Source organism: Haemaphysalis longicornis, unplaced genomic scaffold (assembly GCF_048455015.1).
Source record: "Haemaphysalis longicornis isolate Haplotype H1 unplaced genomic scaffold, Haemaphysalis longicornis Haplotype H1 scaffold_8, whole genome shotgun sequence".
NCBI classification, from domain to species: domain Eukaryota; kingdom Metazoa; phylum Arthropoda; class Arachnida; order Ixodida; family Ixodidae; genus Haemaphysalis; species Haemaphysalis longicornis.
The window spans coordinates 185,688,463-185,712,632 of NW_027526445.1; the positions used below are offsets into that span (position 1 = coordinate 185,688,463).

The 24,170-nt window shown below is 47.5% G+C and overlaps 2 protein-coding genes across 2 annotated transcripts in view; both read left to right on the forward strand.

The window, feature by feature from the left end:
• Nucleotides 1-5,744: 5,744 nt before the first annotated feature.
• The window catches only part of LOC144149457 (fructose-1,6-bisphosphatase 1-like), a 36,924-nt gene continuing 18,498 nt past the window's right edge, over nucleotides 5,745-24,170 (forward strand). The window contains exons 1-2 of the mRNA XM_077681029.1: nucleotides 5,745-6,086; nucleotides 12,637-13,114. Of these exons, the coding sequence (XP_077537155.1) occupies nucleotides 12,942-13,114 (173 nt within the window). The 5' untranslated portion in view covers nucleotides 5,745-6,086; nucleotides 12,637-12,941. The remainder of the gene's footprint in view (nucleotides 6,087-12,636; nucleotides 13,115-24,170) is intronic.
• LOC144149459 (uncharacterized) lies at nucleotides 15,338-18,208 on the forward strand. The gene is made up of 6 exons (XM_077681030.1): nucleotides 15,338-15,740; nucleotides 16,073-16,108; nucleotides 17,057-17,197; nucleotides 17,283-17,351; nucleotides 17,510-17,557; nucleotides 17,618-18,208. Exons 1-6 carry the CDS (start codon nucleotides 15,472-15,474, stop codon nucleotides 17,853-17,855), a joined length of 801 nt encoding a protein of 266 aa, XP_077537156.1. The 5' UTR covers nucleotides 15,338-15,471; the 3' UTR covers nucleotides 17,856-18,208.

Below are 24,170 nucleotides of genomic sequence, written 5' to 3' on the forward strand. Positions count from 1 at the left end.
ACCTGCTGCTTCCCATCACCAGTACTTTTTTGAGCCGCACACCAGTAAAATAATGCTCGCAGAAGCAGGTGTCGGCGCGACATTACACATGGTGTATAAAAAAAGTGCCTACTGCAACAGGCATGCTGCAGGTTAAAATGAGCCGCTGCAAGTCAAATCGCGTGGGATGATGTAAGTGAAAAATTCAGTGTAAAACTTTAGCGCTACTATTTCGACTGACAATTTGTTTCTGGCTTCCCTGTTAACTATTTTATTATTATATAAAATATAGGTGTTTACTTAGTTTAACATCACGGGAGAGCGCTTAGTGCGTTAGGAATGTTTTCCGCAGCAATCATGCCCATAAAAGCAGCGTCCCCGAATAGGACCGACGTTTGATCGCGGCTCATTGGCACCTCTAGAGTTCACATTCGGTACTTTTGTGAAAAAGAACTTCGCTGCTCCGAAAAAAATAAAGAATGTCTAAGTAATTAAATAATCAATTCAAAGAACATTTATGCGAAAAGTAAATCAATGAAAGGGGATCGAGGAACTATCCTCAATAAATATTTACAGGAGAAATCGCTTGAAACGTATGCGGATTCATAATCACAAATAAGAGCACAGATGCCGTCTTTAAAAAAATAGATCCTAAAGATTCTGTCTAAAGGCAAATCAAAACAAAAACAAATTGATACGTTCGCACACTGGAAACTCCTTAAAACGCGTGAATTGTTTATTCTGGACCGAGATTTTGAACCGAAGGGGCTGCTGAGTCCGGATGGACGTTCGCCCTGGGGGTCAGCCAGCTGTCTTTAATGAGCCCAAGCCACCTGGAGCGTTTAATGAGCCAAAGAAAGACTATCGTCTTTAAAAAAATACTGGCGGTGGGGAGCTGCAGGTGCCATGTATCTCTGATAGGAATAAAACGCGACCAAATTATCACAAGTATAATTTCGGGCAGAACCGTCTGAAAATCACAAGCGACCAGTCTTTTCAAGAAATATATCTATGTAGGTTGCAGAAAACATTGCAGATAGCTTTGAATATTATACAAGAGCCTTTTCAACTTCCAATTCACAAAAAAAAACAGTAAACCCAGTATATTAACTGCTAACGACGATAAGGCCGGGATGGAAGCTTGCGACAATGTACAACAGGTCCCTTCGGTAATGAATTGATAATGACTCGGTATGTGCATTGCGTTATCAGGAGAAAACAAAGCCAACAAATACGGAATGCCAATATCTTGTAAAATCTTCGTCATTACGTTGGAAAGATACAGGTTCTATTAGCCCTGCGGTGGAGCTTAATTACGCAGCTGTTATTGTAGTTTCTGGAAAGTGCAAAAAATAGTTACTGTCCCTGATTACTGATAAAATGAGCGAGAAAAAATACCTGATGATACTGTCGCTAAAGAGACGAAGTAATGAACGAGCTGTACGTTTTCTGGCTAGTGTTACGCAAATAGATAGGCATTTTTTCGCATGGCCACAAATTTTACTGGCCTAATTATGAGCAACAACCGTTTTACTGGCCTAAATATGAGCAACAACCGTTATAATACACAGGTTCGATTTGCGTGCTTGCAACTCCCATGTTAAAAACGCACGCGAATTTTGCTGCCTCAAACGCTCGCTCAAATTCGTTTTCATACAGAAACGCCCTGTACCGAACCACCCTGTACCGAAAAGACCTAGACCCAGGCGTGCAGGGTATGGACAATACATTAAGACGTGCCGCCCGAGAGCCGATTCCCGTCGTTAGGTCTGCTTTCAGTTGGTTTTCATTTCTGTTATATTTGTGTTTTGCGGAATACCTTTGGTTTCTGTATTAGAGTGAGGGAGGTGGGTCGCGTGACTATTTCGAACGCACCTAGCTTTGTTTGTCACGGTGGCCAATCAGTGGCCTAGTGTGGGCTAATCAATGAGCCATCCTCACTCTCAAGTTGTGACGTCCCTTTTGTGGGCGGGGTTCAGTTGGTAAAACCGAGGAGTTTGAGGTTCTTTGGGGGAGGACGGAACAGAGAGAATAGGAGAGCGGCGAGCACCGCTCGACGTGGGCCTTGGCCGACCTCTTGTATGCGATCATGAGCCTTCAAAGTTGTAAATACGTGATGTAAATAAAGTGTACTTATTGTACATTTTGAGTTTACTTGGAGTAGACCGTCGTCGGCTATATGCCATTGGCGAACGAGCCAACGAGTCGTCGCTTGACCGTTTCATCGGATCATCGCTTCGATCATCGACTTCGGCGACCGATCCACTTTGAATTTAACTGACACCCACAACAATTGCCCAAGAGACGTCACTTGAATTCACACACGTGGCTCTACAAAGACTGAAACCAGAGATTCTGCCAGCCGTTATCTGGAATTCACGGGGGCGGAGTCGCGAACGCAGCAGCAGCGTCGGCCACGGCCGGGCTAGAGCGGCGAATGCCGCCGTATAGCCCGGCCGTGAGTCTGGAGAAAGAAAACGTATGGGAGCGTCTTTCGAAGGGTGAGACAGCGAAACCTATCCATCCTTATGTGCTAGCTCGGGACTACACCACCGCGCGACACAAGCGCAGAAACCGAAACAGTTCGGCATGTGAGCTTAGTGATTCCCCTTTATACCGACTTAAACTAGTTAGTTTAGCAAGTTTGATAACTGCGAGAACGCTGAGGGAACTTTTATAATCGCTCCTTATCAGAACCAGTTTCTCCTTTCGCCTTTCTTAATACCTTTTAAAACACAACCGACTCGGTATTCACCAATTTAGAAAACGGAGTCCCATTCGTGGTAAGCATTGCGCAAAAGTTAGCGCTCCTATTGCGGCCAGATGTTGTTTCACCACCATAGACATTTGTTGTGCAAAGAGTAGGCTGCCCGGAGTACTTGGAAACTGATTGGATTTTTTTTTCTGTTTTTCGGGCAGCGCTGTTACCACTAGTCGCTGCGTGCTGATATGTGGTTTTATAATAAATTCTCTTCTCTGCATTTTGTTTTCCCGCCCAACAAACCAATTTTTAACGTATCTTTGCTGAACGACCACTTAACTCCTTTGACTGATTGTACGGTTTAACGCGCCGACGCAACGCAGGCGATGAGGCGCGCCGTGGTGGAGGGCTCAGGATTAATTTTGACCACCTGGGGATCTTTAACGTGCGCCGAAATCTCGTACACACGGGCGTTTTTGCTTTCGTCTCTTCCAGAAAAGCGGCCGCCGCGGCCGGTAATCGAACCCGCGTATTATCGTGCTCAGCAGCACAATGCCTTAGCCACTCAGCCACCACGGCGGGTCACTTAATTCCGTCGGGTTCCCCAGCAGCTACGGCCGAACAAGTTAATCAAGCCTTGCGAAGGAAGCGCGCAATGGACGCGAAGCTGCGCCAAAATAGGCCCAAAACAATCGTCGCTAAAGCGGCTAAAGCAGACGAGCAGCGCGCGGGGAACACTGGATAACTATTCGCCGCGCCATCTACACTGTTCTCCGTGAGTGAAAACCGCCCTCCCCCTCCCTAGCCGCTTTCGGAGTTTCTCGTGCCGCACGCCACGAAGGAACCGTTGGCTGGTAGAGGTAGAAAGTTTTGCCTTAATACAGAGGAAAAACAAAAATGTTCAGAGCACGTTTTGAAAGACGAAAAAGAAAAACCCGAAATAAGAGAAAAGTGTTAGGTTAGCTCTTGAATTAGTTCCTGGAATTTCGTGTTGTCTTTATGAGAGGCGATATGACATGGTAGATTATTTCATTCGACTATGGTACGTGGAATGAAAGACCGGGAAAACCAGATGAGTGGCAATTTATGCGTTTAACTTTGTAGGAGTGGTCGCGGCGAGGGAAAATGACAGGAGGTGGCTGGAAGAAATCATCGTAAAGTGACGCGTAGTGACAAAGCTTATTGGAATGGTGATAGGCTGGAAAGTTGGCGGCGACGTGCTAGATCAGGTATATATTGGTGACATTTGGTTAACCTTTTTTACCTGTAATTGCTATACTATTCGTCTAAAGCCTGCTTTTATCTATGGTCGTGGTCCCGCTTTCGCCGTTAATTTTCCGAGCCGAACGGCCCGTCGGGAAATATCCGCGGGGTTGTCAGTGTCACGTGAACGGATGGTGAGGTTGTCTTGACCAGCTCAGAGACATGGACGCAGGAAAGCCGTTGACATGTTTAACAAAACACACATTCAATACACACTCGAAAAACCCTATCGCAAGCCACTTAATAAATCAATTGCACAAACCCGATAACAAACAAACCTCAAACTAAATATCCCGAAATACAATTCAGAGCAAAACCCAAAAGTATCTACAATAAATTTTCTAGACCATGAGTTCATATACACTCATCAATAAACAATAAAACTGCCCTAAGTCAAGTCTCTACCACAATTACTTTCTGGTTGTGTCCTATGACAAGTGTCCCTGATGGACTGGCTTACCCCGGTCGTCGGCGCTGACGTGTCGCACCCTTGCGTTGCCGCGACTCGGTGGTAGCCGTCGTCTTCTCGTGTTGAAGCCGGCGTTCGATGCGCGCGGTAGTTCCTTGGACGGCGTGGGCTCCGCGCATCCTGAAGTTTCCTCGGTGGCTACCCCCGGTAGCCGCTGACGCTGGAGGTCCCAGGTAGTCTCAGCACGAACGTAGCCTTTCGGTGCCGTCGAAACGAAGGTCGACGGAGCGTAGACGTTGGCCGCAGGTGCCCGACCGCCGCCGCCGGGGCCACGAAGACACAGGTTCGTGGTGCGCATAGGATGACGGTGCCGATGCGAAGTCGGCCCGCTCCCGCCCAGGCTCGGATGGCAGGGTCGATGGCCTGGCCGCGTCCCCCTGGCTCGTTCCTTGAAGCTCACGTGCTCCTGCCGCCTCCCGGTTTCTTGCCTGCCCCTTCTCTTTGTGCGCTCGGCTTTTAACCCCGCTGGGCGGATCGCGGCGCACTCTCATTGGTTCTGAACTGCTCTTATTTTCTTCTCCCTATTATTCATTGTTGCTGCGTACTTCTTCCCCTCTGGTTTTGTTTTTTCGCCTCACTATGTTCACCCCCATCTGAAGTAGCAAGCTCTGCCGTTTGTGGAGCTATCCTCGTCAGTATCCATTAAAGCTCTCTCTCTCTCTCTCTCTCTCTCTCTCTCTCTCTCTCTCTCTCTCTCATTGGCTCTTTGCCTTTCCCATGTCCATACATGGCAATCACGCCACTGGTCTCCTGCGCGGCGTTCTCTGATCGACTGACCAACGCGCTCCCATATTTGACCATGAGGCCTCGGCGTTTAGGCGCTGGTGGTCGCTCATTAGTGCGCTCCTGGCGCACACTTCAAATGTCTGTTCTTTTTTTTCATTTCTTTCCCTTTTTGGGGGATTTTTGATGCATCCCCTCTCAAGGAGTCCCTTGACACATGACAGTCAGACGCCGACACCCACCGACGGCTCAGAGCCTCCAGCTACTGCACAACGCTCGGAAAAGACGGTCCGGCCTTGTGCCCGTCGCCTCCCTCTGTCCTCTGTCGTCTTTTTTTTTTTTGCGCTACACGAAGTCATATATTACCGCTACCAACTAGCCCTAACCCAAACTCTGTTCGGCCTCGCTCTCATTCGCGGGTCAGCTTGTGTTCACGCTGCAAGTCACGGGGTCAGTCGCTAACCAGCGGCGCGAAGAGCGCATGCGCCAAGCCAGCACTGGCAGCAGCAGCGCCGAACTCACTCTGCGGAGCTAGTGCCGGTGAGTCACATGATGCGCAGCTGCGGTCAAATGGAGGTCAAATCTACCGCGACGACGAAACAGAGCATTCAGAGCAGAGCCTTCAGAGCAGACTGGCAGCCGTCCCGGCACGACTGCTAATTCCTGCGTTTACGCATTGCAGGCACTGACAGGGTACCTCATCCAGGCCTGATATCACCACCGGATAGCAAGATACTACGCTCGGCTACGCGCAGTCGCACTGCGGCCGTCCCATCTGCACGTGCCGCATCGACTCACCGCCTCAACCGAATGTGGCGTCTGCTTTCCCGGCAACTCCGCTGGTGGCGTCCCCTTCATCTATAAATACGGCCTCAACTGGACTGACGGCATTCAGAGCAGACTGGCAGCCGTCCCGGCACGACTGCTAATTCCTGCGTTTACGCATTGCAGGTGGGTTATGGGAGCTTGTTGCGTTTTCTGCTTGCTTTGAAAATGGCTGTCTGTCTGCTCTGAGTGCCTACACGTTTGTGCATTGGCGCCCTTCACGGGCATCCTTCTCTGGTTTTTGTGGGTATTGGTCTGATTCTCTGTTTCACTGGCTTGCCTCGATGGATGCCCTTGCTGTCTTCACCAAAGCGCTGGGGGACAAAACGCCCAGTTCTATTAAAGAACTCACAAAGGTGCTAATAGATATGTTCAGCACCATCATGGCGGCCATGACAGAGGTTAAAACTAGCGTCAGTAGTTTTGAGGAGTCTCTGAAGTTCCATAGTCAGGGCTTTGACGAGTTCAGAGCTGAGCTAAAGGCTGTCCGGCAGGAGCTGAGTGAAGTTAAAAAGCGCAGTCTTGAAGACGAAAGGGAACGTCATCAACTGATGAAGGAACTCAGAGACGCAAAGAAAGCAATTGTAGACCTGAACCAGTACTCCCGGCGGACTAATCTAGAACTTAAAGGAGTACCGTTAACGGAAAAGGAAGACCTTGGTCAAACACTGCAAAAGGTGGCCACTTGCCTGAGTGTTCCGCTCTCGGATCATGACGTGGATGTGGTGCACCGCGTCCCCACAAAAGGGGGCGGGCCGCCCAACATAATCGTCAAATTCAACTCTCGAGCTACCCGTGACATGCTTCTGCTCGCCGCAAAAAAGAAGAGGCTGAACGCGTCCCTGCTGGGATATCAAGTTGATAGCCCAGTATACGTGAACGACCACTTGTGTCCTGAAAACAAAATCCTGCTCGGAAAAGCTATCCAGTGCAAACGGGAAAAAAATTGGAAATTCGCATGGGTTGCTGACGGCAAAATTCTAATGAGGAAGTCCGAGAGCTCGAGAGTTGTACACGTCACATGCGATGACGACCTGGTCAAAATAGTATAAATAGCTGTTTGCAGCTACTGGTACTCCTATACCTAACATCATGCCACTCTCAGTAATCACTCCTGACAGCGTATCTAAAACCAACAACGTCTCTGTTTTCTACACGAACATCCGCAGCTTAAACAAGAATTTGAACTTGCTCCTTGCGTTCCTTTCTACGCATGCTCAACCTGTCGATGTTATAGCGTTGACAGAAACATGGCTAAAAAAGGGCGAAAATGGCAACATCGATGGGTACTCATTCATATCTAATTCACGAGAGTCACGCACGCGCGGCGGTGGTGTGGCCCTCTTTGTTAAATCAGGATACTCGTTTTCGAAATTAGAATCTGTCACATGCAGCTGCGCAGATATCGAATCACTGTTCATCAACTTGGAATGTTCCCTTATCATAGGAGTTATTTACCGACCTCCGAACTCATCTTACGTTTCTTTTATAGGTATGCTTGAAAAGGCGCTATTTGCACTTGCGGCAAACTACACTGTTCCCATTGTCATTACGGGAGACTTTAATATTGATACGCGCAGTCCAACGTCTTCTGATTACGAGTTTTTACTTGCTTCTTTCAATCTTCGAAACTTGATTTCTACGCCCACACGTTTAACTAGCACCTCAGCGACGATCATAGACCACGTGTTGACAAACATATCCACCCCGATCAATGCAAGTGTGTATGGCGAACCAATCTCTGATCACCTACCTATTTTTATTTCAATTATGGACCTATCCAAGGCTGTACCTAAAAATCACTCTGCTGTTAGAAAAATCGATTATACCCTATTAAGGAATGAACTTTTAGCTCTCGTCCCAAGCAGTCTATACCATGATGATGTAAATACTGAGGTTGCCAATCTAATCGAAACTGTAAAGACTGCAATCAGTAACGCTAGCAGTACCATATCGTCTCGCTCGTATAACGCCCCGATCTGCCCTTGGATGACTCAAGAAATTCTTGCTATCTTGAAGAAAAAACAGTTCTGGTACAATAAATGGAAACAGCATAAACATAATAATTATTATTTAGGTCAGTATAAAAGGTTTCGGAATCAATCTGTGGCAATAACCCGCGTACGCAAGAAGAACTACTACTCCAGCTTGATTCAACGCGCGAATGGGGATTCAAAAAAAATATGGAAAATTATACAAGGAGTTGTAGGAAATTCTAGTGCGCATCGTATTCTCCCTTTAACAATAGACGAACAAACTGCAGAAAGCTTCAATTCATACTTCACTAGTATTGGCCCGTCCTTGGTGTCTAGTCATCCTGACTCTAATTACATGTGTTTAGCCAGCTCCATATCCAATACCTTCTTTACTCATGACATAGAGTTAGGCGAGCTGTTATCAACCGTGAAAAAATTGTGTAATAATAAAACCCCAGGGCTGGATGGAATCACAGTCCGCCTCATCAAGGATAACATAGACGTTTTAGGCCCCATCTTGTGCCACATTTTCAATCATTCCCTAGCCACCTCGTCCTACCCTGATCCTCTAAAAATCGCCAAAGTATTACCCGTATTCAAAGACGGTGATCGCTCTGACCCTTCGTGTTACCGCCCGATATCAGTTCTCAGTATAATTAACAACATCTTTGAAAAGCTACTTTCTTCACGAATCAACAAATTTCTGGAAAAATATCAAATACTATGTCCGCAACAGCATGGTTTCCGTCCGGGATATTCTACTTCCACTGCGGTTCTAACACTGACGCAAAATGTCAACACAGCTTTAAATAGCCATAAACTAGTTTCCATTGTATTTCTTGACCTTCAGAAGGCATTCGACACTATCGAGCACAGCATCCTTCAGAACAAATTAAATAACTATGGCTTTAGAAATGAAAGCTTTGAATTCTTCTCCAGCTACTTAACTCATCGTAGTCAGATTGTTACTCTAGGTGGCATCACTTCTTCGCAAAAACCGATACGCACAGGGGTCCCGCAGGGATCTGTCCTGGGCCCTTTGTTCTTTATATTATATGTAAATGGCCTACCACTGGTTATTAATTCGGCAGAGCTACTATTGTACGCGGATGATGCAGCTTTAATTGTTACGGGGCAAAATATGCAAGAAATCGAAACAAAGACAAATGCTGAACTATCAAATATATCAAATTGGTTCAAGGCAAATAAACTTACCCTCAACGCCAAAAAAACAAAGTACATGATAATTCATCCCCGACATAAGCCCATAAATCTAGACAGCATTCAAATAAAGATAAATAATTATGCACTCGAACGCACCAATTCATTTAAATACCTAGGTGTAGTTATTGACAACCATTTCCATTGGCAAGACAATATAAAATTAGTGTGCTCGAGGTTATCTTCGGGCTGTCATGCATTGTTGCAAGCGAGAAATTATTTCGACCTTGCAATTTTACGGATTCTGTACTTTTCTCTCGCCCACTGTCATTTATCCTACTGCATAGATTCATGGGGTTGGACTTACACTACATACCTTGAACCTTTACGAAAATTGCAGAAGCGCTCATTAAGAATAATAACGCACTCAAGCCATGATCATCCCAGCGCACCCCTGTTTAGTAAACTACAAATTTTACCAATGGACAGTTTGCGTCAACAGAAAACAGCCATTGCCATTAATCATATCATAAGGTATAACCGCCCTGTCCATTCGTCCATTCTTTGCTCCTCATCCCGCCCTACGAGGAATTCTGCTGCCGGTAATTTCAACCTTCCTCCTACCAATAACGTATATGGAGAAGGACGACTACAGTTCGTCGGTACCAAAATCTGGAATAGATTGCCCCAGGATATAAAATCGGCGGTTAACTTTCCTCTTAAAATAAAGAAACACTTCCTTGCAATCCTTAATGAGTCTCCGTCACCCTCCTAATAGCAACAAAACCGTTCAACTCTTGTGTACAAGTATCACACGTCCAGCGAAAGTTTACTGTGTAGTTGTTATTACTCGTTGCCTTTCTTTTGTTTGTGTATAAAAATTGCATATTTCTGTTATCTTACCCAAGTTTGAGTATGTGAATATATATGTCTGTACAATGCCCTAACCTTCTTTTCTATATTCGCAATGTTTAGCATCTTGTATTCTGTAACCTGTTAGAATGCCTTGTATCTCAACAATGGACCCTATACTAGCCTCCGGCTATGGGTCCAAGCAATCTTTTGAACTATCATGTTGGAATTGAAAATAAAGTGAAAATGAAATGAAACCGCTCGACGAGATTCGTAAAGCTTTGCTTTAATAAAGCTTTCATTATTGACTTTATTTGGACACAGCTGGGGTGATTTGGCCGGGCCCCTTTTGTGTGAGTGTCCGGTGCCGTCGGCCAAGCGGGACAGGTCGTGTACTTAGGGGTTCGCGTCACGCCCGGCGGCCTCACAGGGCTCCTCGCTGGTGGTGGTAAGCGGGATGTGATAAGGCCGTAGCCTGGGTAGTGGCAGGCTATCACAGAGCCATATAATGTGGGATGGCGGTGCATGATAAGCAGAGCAATGCGGACATGCGCCTATGTAGATGTCAGGAAAGATAGCGGACATTATAGCAGAGGCATTCTGAGCTGTAGACCCATTGTAGATATCCTCTAATATTATGTAAGAATATTGAGAATATCTACAATGGGTCTACAGCTACCATCATCCTCCATAGGGAGAGCAGTAAAATACCTATAAGGAAGGGTGTCAGACAAGGAAACACAATCTCTCCAATGTTATTCACAGCATGCTTACAAGAAATATTCAGAACGTTGGATTGGGAACAGGTGGGAGTAAGGGTTAATGGAGAATACCTCAGTAACCTCAGATTTGCTGATGACGTTGCCTTGCTAAGTAACTCGGGGGACGAATTGCAAAGCATGCTTTCCGCACTGGGCGAACAGAGTAGAACCGTGGGCCTGAAAATTAATATGCAGAAAACTAAAGTAATGATCAATAACCTCGGGACAGCACAGCAGTTTGAGATAGGTGGCGAGGCAGTGGAAGTGGTAAGCGAATATATCTACTTAGGCCAAGTTGTGACCCCAGATCCCAACCATGAGGCAGAGGTAATTATAAGGATCAGAATGGGGTGGGGTGCATATGGCAGACATTCTCAAATAATGAATAGCAGCCTACCATTGTCGCTGAAGAAGAAAGTGTATGACAGCTGCATCTTACCGGTACTCACCTACGGGGCAGTTGAACCCTCACTAAGAGGGTTCAACTTAAATTGAGAACGACTCAGCGGGCAATGGAGCGGAAAATGATAGGTGTAACATTAAGGGACAAGAAGAGAGCGGAGTGGGTCAGTGAGCAAACTGGTGTTAAAGACATATTGGTAGAAATTAAGAAGAAGAAATGGACGTGGGCAGGGCATGTAATGCGAAGGCAAGATAACCGCTGGTCATTAAGGGTAACAGAGTGGATCCCTAGAGAAGGCAAGCGTTGCAGGGGGCGGCAGAAAGTTAGATGGGCAGATGAGATCAAGAAGTTTGCGGGGATAAATTGGTCACAGTTGGCACAGGACCGAGGTAATTGGAGAATAATGGGAGAGGCCTTTGTCCTGCAGTGGGCGTAGATAGGCTGGTGATGATGATGATGATGATGATGATGATGATGATGATGATGATGATGATGATGATGATGATGATGATGATGATGATGATGATGATGATAGCAGAGGTGGGGAAGGAACGGGTTTGAAGCTGGCGAAGATAACCACCAAGGGTCGGTTTAGAGATTGGTGCGGAGGCGGAAAAGCGGTACGCTGCAAACGGGGATCGGCGCTGATGTTGCAGTCTGTCCCATAGAGTGAGTATATCACTGTCATTGGCGACGACATCGAGCCCTCAGAAGACCAAAGCTCGAGCAGCTTCGAGGGCCGCTGAGTTTCCAGGTAGCGCGGTATGCGTGAGAGCCACAACGAGAGCGAAAGAGCGGGATCGGATGTTCTGTGCTTTCAAAAGGGCATACAAACTTTCTGTGGAAACACTTGCGTAGAGGAAATTTAGGATGGCTGATTTAGAGTCACGGACATAACTGTTTTAAGGTAGGGACTGTGGGTCATAGCCAACGCGATGGCGGTCTCTTCTCCCGCCGTCTTTCTCGTTCCGAGCAAGTGTTGCCACGATTACGGCGAGCGCTGGAGTTATTTGTCTTTTTTTTTACCAATCTTGGCCAATACCCTAATTAAGTATGCTTGACTTGACAAACTGGGGCAGCTGACGCTGGGCGGTCGCCGCGAGGCCCGCGCTCCCGTGCGCGCGCTAAGCAGTTTCTTGGTATTTTAAACTACGGACACGAGAAATTACGATTTGCTAAATCGCTGTTAAAAAGGGAAACTACGCTGTGCCAGCTGCTTTCGAGCCGACGCTTTGTCTTATCGGTATACAGTGGCAAAATGGCGGAGACTAGCCAAGCCGCAAACACGTTTGGCCTCTTTGTCATCATAACAGTGTCTGCAGTCATCTTCGCGCAGGTACTACAGTACAGATTCCTATTCTCCTGTTGTGACGAGTTGCAACTTGTTTGAAAAATAATTAACAAAAGCTTTTGGCGTCTTAACGCGTATTAGGCAAATTTAGGTTTGAACTTGTTTGTCAAGCCGTCCCGGTTCAATCCAATCCAGTAGCTTGCCTTGTGGGCGTGGCGCGCGTGCATTGCAGACCACGCGTGCACCGAGCCAGTTCGGGCTGCTTGGGTCTTGGTCGCTGCGGGATTCCTGGCGTCGGACCTATCGCGGTTCGTGCGGGGCTCTCCGGAGGAAGGGGCAGGAGGACAGAACCGCGGCACAGCCCCGCTGCGCCCTCACGGCCTTCGGCTGCCCTGCGGTCACGAGGAGGCGCCGTATCCGCCAGGACCTTCGTGAGGGACCTTCGCGCGGGCATCCCTGCGACGAGTCCCTTCTTCGCTTCCTATCCGCTCTGCCGACTGCCTATCCAGAGAACCGCTCGCACCTGGGGAGAGCGACATGGCTTCGGGCCAAGCGGTCGACACCAACGTGATGACCCTGACCCGCTTCGTGCTGGCCGAACAGAGAAAGGTGCCCGGCGCCACGGGCGACCTGACGCAGCTTCTCACCAGCATCCAGTGCGCCATCAAGGGGGTCGCGGCGGCGGTGCGGCGAGCGGGCATCGCCAACCTGTGAGTGGCAAACACTTCTCCGTCAGTTTCGTGATGGCTGCGTCTAATCTCACGGCAGCCGTGAGAATTACCTTTGGGAAATTCTCATCGCAGTTTCCATAAAAGCTGGCTGGCCTAAAATTCGCTGAATACCATTACTTCAAAACGTAACCTAACATAACATAACCTCACCGAACCAAGCGTAACCTAACCGAACGCGTCATAACCTGCCCAAATCCAGCCCAACTGCAACAAACCTAATGGTAGTGTCTATTATCCCGGCTACCGTGAGAATTACCGTCAGAAATTTCTCACGGCACTCACCTGTCATTGGCTAAGCGGAGATTCTATGGGATAAGTTTTCCCTAAAAAGCCGTGTTTGCAGCTGCCCCTGTAGCGCTGTTGTATTATACTTGGTTTTAAACCAGAAGGCTCGGGTTAGTGGGAGAAATATTCCCTAGAAACTCCTAGGTCTTGTGGCATTAAACGAGGAGGATCAGGTTCGAGTCCGACATTGCGGAAGATTTTTTTTAACTTTCCGAATGTTTACAGTCATCGTGATTTTGTTAATGCTTTTTGTAGCGAAAGCTACAGTACGCTACCTGGGGCATTCTTCGCGGGTGACCAGTTTTGACCTTGAGAGCCTGAGGTCAAGCCACACCCCTTTCTGCAAGCGCTCGGATTAGAGCAGCGCCCGATGGCGGGTAGATATATGCGAGGAGGTAGCGGGCTGTAGCACGGGTCCCGTCCCGCCACCTGCCGGAGGGAGGCGAGGACGCCGCCGCAGCGACAAGTGCGCGCGACGAAGTAAGGCCCGTTCCAACTGGCGATTCGCCTCGTCGCGCGACAGCGCGTGACGTCGCAAAGCGATGAGCCAGCCGTCGCTTTCCGTCGCTTTGCGACGGTGGAACAGATCGCTCTCGGACCGAATTTTCTCGGCGCGCGACGTCCCCGCAAAACCGGATAGCCAATCATGGCCGCGGAGTAGGCTGACGTAGACGGAAACGAAACGTTTGTTTACATCCAGCAATGCAAACGGCGGCGAGCGAGCCGCCGCCGCCGCTGGGCTTGCTATCGCTGGACCCGTCGGGGCGGGCCGACAAGCAATTTCCCGTGCGCTTCGGTTCTTTGGTCACTGGCTTCAGCGTACGCGTGTACTAATCAACGAACAGCGTGGAACTCATCGGTACACAGAGGAACGTGTATGGATTGTAAAAGCAAGTAATCATCGTATATAGCTCCGTCGATAGCGATACAGTAGGTTGACTTGCAGCCTCTCCGTACTTCTATCGGTGACTGGTAAACACGCCTAGAGTTCGGAGGCGTCAGAACTTCGCGCCTGTGAAAAGAAGCGAAATTTGTGGGCCGTGATGCGATTGTTGTGGCGTGAAAGCAAGCGTGTTTATTTCTTCGTGCAATAATGTGTTAAAAAGAGCCTTCTTGAGTTTGTTATTTTCTGCTCCTCCTGCAACCCGCAATGCTTTCGGCATTGTTCCACGTTAGTAGCATGTGTTTCAGTTTGATTTCTACCTGCTTTTGTCGCGCACGTGTAACATATATACTTTGACTGCGTATGGTCGACGCACCAAGTCGTACAAGTCGGGTAACCCGTTCACACTTGCGACAGGAGCGACAAAAGCGACAAGAGCGACGTGATTTCTGTCGCTCCAGTCGCTCGGCATCGCACTTGTCGCGGCGACGAGAGCGATCGGTCTCGACCAAATTTTGTCGCCGCCGTCGCTGCTGCGACGGAAGAAGAAGGCTACATTTCCTGACGTCATATCCTGCCAAAGCACCCTTCTCCCTCCTCCGCGAACGGCGTGAGGAGGACGAAAAAAAAAACGGCGGGCAAATCGACATCGCATACATCGGAACATCCTCCCTGTTCTGTGGGAACACCGCGCTATGCCACCGCCGCGCGTTGCAGTTCTGCCCGAAGGCGAGATGTCGTTCTCGACTGAAATGATGATTGATATGATCAAAGAGCACCCAATTCTGTTCGATAAAGGGCACCTACAATATAAAAATACCCAGTACAAAGACCGACTGTTTGAACAGATCGGAAAGGACCTCGGCGGACTGAGTGGTACGTACACGTGTTTGCATTTTTTGAGCGCCCGGCAGCTATTCTGTGGGGGTGGCTTTGCGCCAGCAGGGCATAGTTAGTTCCGCGCACAGAAATAACATTTCAGACACCTTGTTTCGAAATTCTAGCACTAGATCCGCGAGGCCAAGCTGCCGTGGAAAATTGTTTACTAGTGTGTAATGAAAAATTGTGTGCACGTGCTAAGCTTGGCGTCTGTACACGGAAAACAATTGTACTGCTAAAGAAGTGCCGCGCGAAACTGAAATTCAGGACTGGTAAAGTAAGAACAAATATGTACAAAGTACACCACCATATAGGTTGTGAATTCGTGATGGCTTCCTGCATGTCTGCACTGGGGAAGCAATTTATTTTAGCACATTTTCCCGCAGGAGCAGCGGTGCAAAAGAAGTTTAAATATTTGAAGGACACATACGGCAGAATCAAAATGCAACTGATAAAAGGCATGAAGAGTGGAAACGGCGCAAAGGACATCAAGGACGTCAAGTGGAAGTATTTCACGCAGATGACTCAACTTATGGAGCCGTCTTCCGAAGAGCCAGTGTAAGCTTCTGATTGATTTTTTTTTCAGCTGCTGTTGAAACTACATTTGCTTATCAAAGGAGTGTGTCCAAAATTTAAAAAAAAAACTAGTGCCCAAGAAATTATCTCTGCGGCAGCAAAGTATTTGAGGAGGAGGGGTGGATGTTTATTAGAGTGGAAAACAAAGCAAGAGTGGTAAATGATACTCCATGCATTTCACGTGCACTGAGCATGCATCAAAATGTTGTTTTCCAAAACATAATTAATTGCATTCTTTTTCTGTTGTGTGCATGCTGCTATAGAAAAAGTTACCCTGCAACTTTTTAACTGAAACTTCAAAACTTCTTTTGCAGTGTATGCTCCAATATCACATTCACAAACTCTCAGCGGTAAGTAACAAGACGTATGCACATTTAAAGATCAAAGGAAGGTTGTTTGCTCCAAAGCAACACGTGGTTTATGAGGAGTGTTGCAGTGGTGTGCTACTCATTGCTTGTTTTGTTAAGGTTGTGTAAATTATAACACAGGAAATTGTAGCAGGTTTTTGATGAACTTGTGGCCATGGCGGGGGCACGATATTTTATTCCAGATAACATTCACCATTTTAGTGTATATACACGAATATCAAAGCACTAACATGGTGAGTTAAACCGAAAAAGATCATGAGAAGAAAAAGAGACTCTATAAAGTATCACAACACAGATAGCACACAATAAATGTGTACATGCTGAGCACAATGAAGGCAGCAGGGGAAAAAAAAAAGACCCCCCCTCCAAAAAAAAGCATTGACCATAGAAATTCATATCTCCTACAGATTGCACATGTTCCGCAATTCTTCACGTACCATACAACCATTTAGTGTTTGTACACGACTATCGAAGCACCCACAAGGTCATTCAGAGTATGCGGTATTGCACAAAGCACAGTGGGCAACCCAAAAAGGTCATGAGAAGAAAAACAGAGTGTATAAAATATGACAACAAGCACACAAGTGTGTACATCTTGAGCACGACAAAGGCAACAGAACCCCCCCCCCTCCAAAAAAAAGCATTGACCATAGAAATTGATATCTCCTACAGATTGCACATGTTCAGCAATTCCTCACGTACCGTACAACCATTTAGTGTTTGTACACGACTATCAAAGCACCCACAAGGTCATTCAGAGTATGCGGTATTGCACAAAGCACACTGGGCAACCCAAAAAGGTCATGAGAAGAAAAAACACTATAAAATATGACCGGAATATTGTGTCCCCATCTGTACATCCCAAGCACAGTCGGCACATGTGCTAGTCAGCCAACTGGATTGATTACGTTACTTTGTGTACCACTGCAGACAACCAGCTGAAATGGAAGAAGGAGTGCTCGCTGCTTTCGAAGTAGTGTCAGAAAATGACAGCGACGGCTTCATGGATGACATTGAGGGCACGCGGAGTGGCCTCCTGCAATGTGGGAGCCCAGAAGGACAAGTTGATGGGTAACTACAGTCGCTAGAAATTACCACTAACAAGTTGTACCTCCAGTGGACAAATGACAGGGAAAAAATGTCTCTTTTTATTTAGCTATGAAAGCCCAGGGCCAGTGCAAATGAGCACCGGGCTACAGCTACGCCCATCCCCTGCTGCTGAAAGGTAAGCTTATTTTGTAACAATATGTCTAGTAGTATTGTGGAGTATTTATATACACAGTTCACGTTAAAACGTGGAATACATTTGCCTTTTGTTTATGCACAGCTCGAATGGTTGGCACAAGTATTTATTAGAGCTTATTTTCATTTGCTTTACACAAGGGTTGCCAGGCCAAGAAAGGTCCCAAGGCTGTCCAAGAAGGCACAGAGGTAAGATAACAATTATTCATACGGAAACTATTACCAGTAACATATATTTCAATGCTTCAGTTGCCCAGAGACAGCAGAGAAGACGCTGCCTTCAACAGTGGCAGCTGCCTGCCTGACCCACCTCCACACCCTCCGCAACGAAACGCTGCAGCGGAATGACCATGTACACTACTCGTGCATGGCGCTTGCGGAACAAATCCGGACTTTGCCACCAATTAAAAGACAGGAAGTAATTTTTCAAATGCAAAGTCTAGTACACAACAAAGTCATGGAGGCTCTCACAGAAGGAGGCGTGTGAACTACAATGCTAAAAGAAATCAGTCTCGTATTACTATTTCTTTTTCTGGTATTCCATTATTTTTCTTGCACACTCTTGTCTTTTGCTTTCGATAGTTCCTTGTACTTTAACTTAATGTCTTCATGCTTATATTGCAACTAATTTTTCTACTTTGCCTTTTTTTACGTGTTCCTGTCACAAACCATTTTGTACTATTACCATGCGTGCAATGTTTATGTTCAATTTTTCAAATAAACTTCCATTAAAAACAACTTGCCTCTTTATGCCTTGCTGCTTCTTATCATGGCCTCTTGCCAAGGAACTTGCCCTTCATTGACCAAATACTTGCACAGCTTGTCCCTCATGTTGTAAGCAGCCCTGGATCAAATGAAACAAAAAGAAAGATCGTAATTGTAATTTTACGATTCCCTTGTTCAGCACAAACCAAACTTTTCACAGCGGCACTATTAGCATTCGTCACAACAAAACTGTACTTGAAGATCATACCTTGTAGAGCGGTGGGAGGTGGTCGGGGGATCCTGCAAGGCACCATTATTATTGTCCTCATTGCGCCAATTGCCTTCAACTAGTCGTCCCTGCCAGTCCTCATGGTCAGTCAAGCCTGATTGGCAGTATACCGTGCGGAAGGCAGCAGGCTCCGACATCAGGAAGTTGTGGAGTGTGACGCAGGCTCCTATGATTCTCGTGATGTTTTTTTCGTTGGCTTTGAACGGCCGTCGAAGAATGCGCCACCTTTGCGCCAAAATTCCGAATGTGTTTTCAATGATCCGGCGTGCCCTACTCAACCTATAATTGAAAATTCTCTTCTTTTCGACTTCTGTGAGCTGTTGGCTGCTGCCAACGTCACCAGCGACTGAGTGCAGGCGTAGAAAACAACAAAGGCAGAATTTTACGAAATAATCAGGTGGAGGTGGCTGGTACCACGCTGATATTTGGAGTACACTGCATGCTTCTTCTAGCAGCCACTATCCTGGACACAGTAAATTCCCGTCCGACAGCAAATTAACTGTAGATTAGCTGCACACATGGCAGCAAACCTGTAATCAGGAAAGCAGCGCATGCAACAATTGTGAGGCCTTCTACATACTTGTGTATTGTAGCATACATTACATTTAATTGTCCTTATGGTTTCACCACGCTGACTGCACGCTTTATAGCCATATTTCATTAGATACTTGTACACGTTTACATGGGAACGTTGAAGCATTCTACTATACCAGAACAGACGTGAGAACTTACTCTTCCTTGAGTATGGCCTCATCAGGTACGTTTTGAGGGGGAAGGCCTCATCCCCCACAAAGAAATACGGCGTGTTGCCAATGCCACAGAGTGGTGTGTCAGCTGGGAGTCCTTGCTCTCCTCTTTCCAGAGCTATATGGAACTCACTGCGGCCAAAAATACCGCCGTCCGACTCACTGCCGTGGTGCCCGAACTCCACGTATAGGAACCTGGTGCATGAAAGTAGACATATGAATGGTAAAAATTATCTGTCCAACATGAGGACTCGCTTCTCTCGACTGTTTACGATCTCTGGTTGTGGTTTATATACCTGCTTTTTATTTATTTACTACCCACCTCTGGTTTATTTAGGTGGTAGATAAGTGCGATCAATGTTGAGTTAAGAGACTATTCAGGCAGGCACACTTCTTTTTTTGCCAATTTTGGGCTTGAAAAGTGCACACATCAGCTCATACATGGCATGATTGACTTGTAGGCTTTCTGCCAGTATAAGTTAGAGGTATGCTTTTATTATTGCTTTGCTGGAAGCGGCAGCTGGTAACCAACAAAAAACTGAATGAGTTAGATAACAGTAAGATGTGAAATATCTGGGTCTTTGCAACACTCTCTACTTTTTACGGGCATGTTTTTACTTCTAAATTCTTCCCCCCACCCAACTGTGCACGCAAGGCACTGTAATAGTAGCACTACTGAGAAACCGGTACCTGTAATGTGCGTCGCTAATAGCCAGCATGGACTTGCTAAAAACTTTCTTGTAGTTGTGGTCCAAGCTGCCCGAGTTGTCCGTGCACTCAATGTTAATGTGCTTGCCATCCATTGCCCCTAGGCAATGGGGCATGTTCCAGAACTCCTCGAAGTCTTCAGCAACCTGAAGAAAACAATTATGCACATTGTGCAGTTATTTCACATATACTATGTAGAAAATTTACAAAAATGCATCTCAAGGTGTGGTTGTGCATAACGCAAGTACGGCTACTAACTTACCTTCTTCCACTCAGCCGGTGATGAAGGCAGCACAACATACAGGGGACCGACGATATCCCAGATGGCCTGGCATACCTCTGAAATTAGCTGGCAGGAGGTCGATCGGCCGGTCAAGAAATTGAACGAAGACGACCGCAGCGTCTCTCCTGCAGCTAAAAATCTGTGCAGAAAAGAATTCAATGCAAAGCATTACAGTAAATCTCAGGGTAGCTTTTGTAGTAATATAAACAGCTTTAATAAACAGGATTAATTTCGACCACCTGGGGATTTTTAACGTGCGCCGAAATCTCGACACACGCCGAAATCTCGTCGCACCTGTGCAGTTCTATAAATTTTACAAATTTCGTCAGACCATGGACGTTACCTGATGGTTTGCGCCAAGCGGTGCTCTGCGGCTATCGCTTTTCGAAACCGCGTGTCCCGCTTTGTAATGCGGGGGCTCACAAGCTTGAGCAGCGAGTCAAACGTTTGCGGGGCCATCCGCAAGTAGCTGGAAAGAGGGCATGAAACCATAGAGGAGACTTTTAAGTTTGTCACATAGCAAGTAATAACCAGAAAACGAAATCTGTGATAAGAACTTACTCTCTGTACCACTCTACGTCACGGGAACGAAGGAGCGGCAAAAGGTTGTTCCCTTGGCCCAACCTATCGCGCTCTTGGAGGCAGGGACGCACCCAGTAGCGTCGTTTTTTTTTTTTTTTTTCGGCGGTTCCTGCATAACTTCATGTAGCTCCATCATGCAGGTGGAAAGTAAGATCAGCGTGATCTGCTCTTCTTCCGCCAAATCCATTCTGGCGAAATGATGGGCCAGAAGAGACAGAAACAGCGTTCCGCTGGGCCAGCAAACGACGACCAAAACGCAAGAAGCGCGCCGCTTCAAAACGCCGCTTTGGCGCCGACACACCTACGAACTCTCGCGAAATTCGCGATACTCCGAGACCTTGAAACCGAAACTCCCGTGAAGTCTCGTTCTAAGCGAGAAACAATAACAAGAAAAGCAAAAATACGGTCGTCGTCGTCGCCCGTGTCGCTGGCAAGTGTGAACACCGAGAGTGGCGGTCGCTCCAGTCGCGTCGCTGCGCGACGTCGCTCTTGTCGCAAGTGTGAACGGGCCTCAACAGCTGCGCTGCCCGCAGTCGCATCATCGCTCATCGCAAGTGCGAACACCGCCTCATCGCGCGACGCGCGTTGCGCGACGTCGCGCGACGAGGCAAATCGGAAAGGCGACGTGCGCGCAGAGCCGCGTGCGATGGAGTAGGACGAACATCCAGCTGTGGTCGCTGGTACAGCGGCGGCGCTCAAATTTAACAACGCCTTGAGGCTAAAAAGAGGAAACGCGCTATAGTTGCGTCCAGCTTCGCTATCTTCAAGTCTTGCGCGCTACTGTGAGCTTCCTACATTTTTTTTAGATTCTGGTTTTTACTGTACCAACAGATCGACGCACCATACTTACAGAATGGGTTGGATTAGGTTTGATATAGGCTTTGTTCCTCGTTGGGCTGGGTTAGTTTAGGTTTGTTGCGATTGGCCTGGATTTGGGTAGATTATAATACGTTCGGTTTGGTTAGGTTAGGTTAGGTTAGGTTAGGTTAGGTTAGGTTAGGTTAGGTTAGGTTACGTTGGGAGGGAGGAGAATTTTCCGGGGGTAATTCTCACGGTTGCCGTGAGATTAGACGCGGCCTCATTCATTCGTCCCGCCAAGTGATGAATCGTTAAATAACTTTTTTCGCTAACACATGCGTTGTTTTTAGGCGATTTAGCTGTCTCCCCGCGAATGAGGGGGCGAGAGAAACAACACCCGTGGGATGCACGTGTAAGCTATTCCAAAACAGTTGATCCGGAGCTAGTACAGTGCCAAAATTTAGGTATCTACCCAGCCTGCCATGAGAAAGGCCAAATTCCTGATAGGTCGGATTTTATGACGGAAGTGTGATTTGGCCGACAGGAAATATCAGCGAGAGGCGGCTAGAGTTGGTAGAAAGAGCATGCGGGAAGAAGCGTCGACAGCTTTTACAGCTAAAGAACCAATCAAATAAAAAAAAACTGTGGTTGATTCCTTTGTCATAGGAATCAGTATTACATGAAAGTGAAATGTGCAGCGAAATCTGCAGCTGAGAATTATTTGCGGGTCGGTGGTTGTCATGTGAGTGTGCTTGGCGAGCGACGTCCTGATGGCGGGTCGCTTCGGCAAAGGTGCACTGGCGTCATTTCCGTGACGGATATGACGTCAGTGAAATCTTGGGGTATCGCGGCATAAAACACTTTAGTGTTAAAAATAAAACACGCAACATTAAGTATAACGTACTCTTTAGTACTAAAGGTTACTCCCCCGCAAGAAGATCATGTATGCATGGGTGCCCCCTTTACAGGCCGCTTGCTTCGTTGTACTAGCGTCGCTTCCGTGACGGATATGACGTCAGCGAAATCTTGGTGTATACGGGAATAAAACGTTTTCGTGTTAAAATATGAATCGTGCATTCAAATATGATTAAATACGAACAACGAAAAAATTCGGTCACCTTGGCAATTGCGACGCGAAGACTGAGGAAACAGCGGAGCGTGGTGGCGTCATTCCGTTTCCTGGTGGTTACAGGCGAGGCACTTCCTGCACGCACCCAGCGACATGTACTGGTTTGTTTCGAACAATTCCTGTATTCTTTTGAACAACTGCTATAACGAACTCCGCTGTTTGGCTTTAGTAGCCCAGGAATAGGCCCTCGTGTTTTGGTTCGAACTGCCTGGGTTCGAGCACCAGCATTAGTGATTTTTTTCTTAAGAACTTCCGCGATTTTTGTCTCTGTAAAATGTTCTCTTAGCTCAATTCTACGTCTTCTTTTCGTCAGGGTGGTTTGGTTTGTTTCAAGTACTTTAGGGGAAAGTCTCTGGGTGTCCCTGGGTTTAGAATGCCAAGCCGTTTGAAGATCTGTCTGCCTGTTGGGCTCTGTGTGAGTCGCTCCCGCTGTGCCAGCCTTTGAGCTTCTGTAAGCTCGCTCAGGGTAGTGTGGAGCCCGAGTGCCTCGAATAGTTCTGTTGGGGCTGTTAACGGGGTCTCTACGGCCTGCTGATAAGCCCGCCTAATCACTGCATTTATCTTAGCTTCTTCGCCGCATTTGAAGTTAAGGAAGGGGGTGACATAATTTACTCTACTGAGAACGAAAGCTTGCACCAGGCTCACGAGGTCCTGTTCTTTCATGCCGTGGTGGCGATTCGTGAGAGTTGCACTGTCTCTGTCGTGAGAGCGCATCTGTCTCGTCGTTCTTCGTTTTTTTCTGTCCTCGTTTGTAGCGCTCGATTTTCTTTAAGCAATGAACCAACTAGCCCAACAGCATATTTTACTGAAGAGTTGCACTATTCGTGAGGCGAGTTGCTTGCGTACGCTCTTTTCCGGAACAAGTATGGTTCCAGAGTTGTGCCCGTTAGACCGGATGGCGACACAACTTTTTTAACACAAAGCTTTACTAACCCAGTCGGGCCGAGTTTTGTCGTCACCAGCAATTTGACCTTCATTTGAGCGTCGCTGCACCGTAGCCTTGGCAGAGCGTCACGTGACTTCCTCGCCGAGCTCCACCTTCGCTGCCGGCTTGGCGCGTGCGCTCTCCGCAGCCTGACCGCGTGAACCGCCTCGCGCCTGGCTGATAAGAGCGCTGCGCTCGCCTAGTCAGTGCGAGCTTGGTCATGGATGAGAGCGAGGCCCGGCCGTCTTTTCTGAGCGTTGCGCGGGAGCGGGAGATTAGAGAGTTTCAGCATAGCGTGTAGCGTACGCTATAGCGCTACGGCGGCGGGTACTGGGGCTTGACTGGGCGCTTGCTGGTTTGTTCTGGTAGGGTGCATTAGTTCTGCAGGCCGGCCCTCGCGATGCCCGCGCATTCTTTCCACTGAGAGGCGACCTCCCCGCGCGCGCATGCGCAGTCGGGTCCCGGTATAACCTACCGCCGCAGCGTCAGCCTCGGCTAGCCGCCATACTAAAACTGTCTGTTGAGCCGTCGTCGGCATGCGGCGTCTGACCACCCCGCGGATGTCGCCAGGCGAGCTGCTTCGCTGGAAAAGGTCTGGAAAGCAAGGCGCGGGAAACTAGCATCGGAGTCTGAGTTA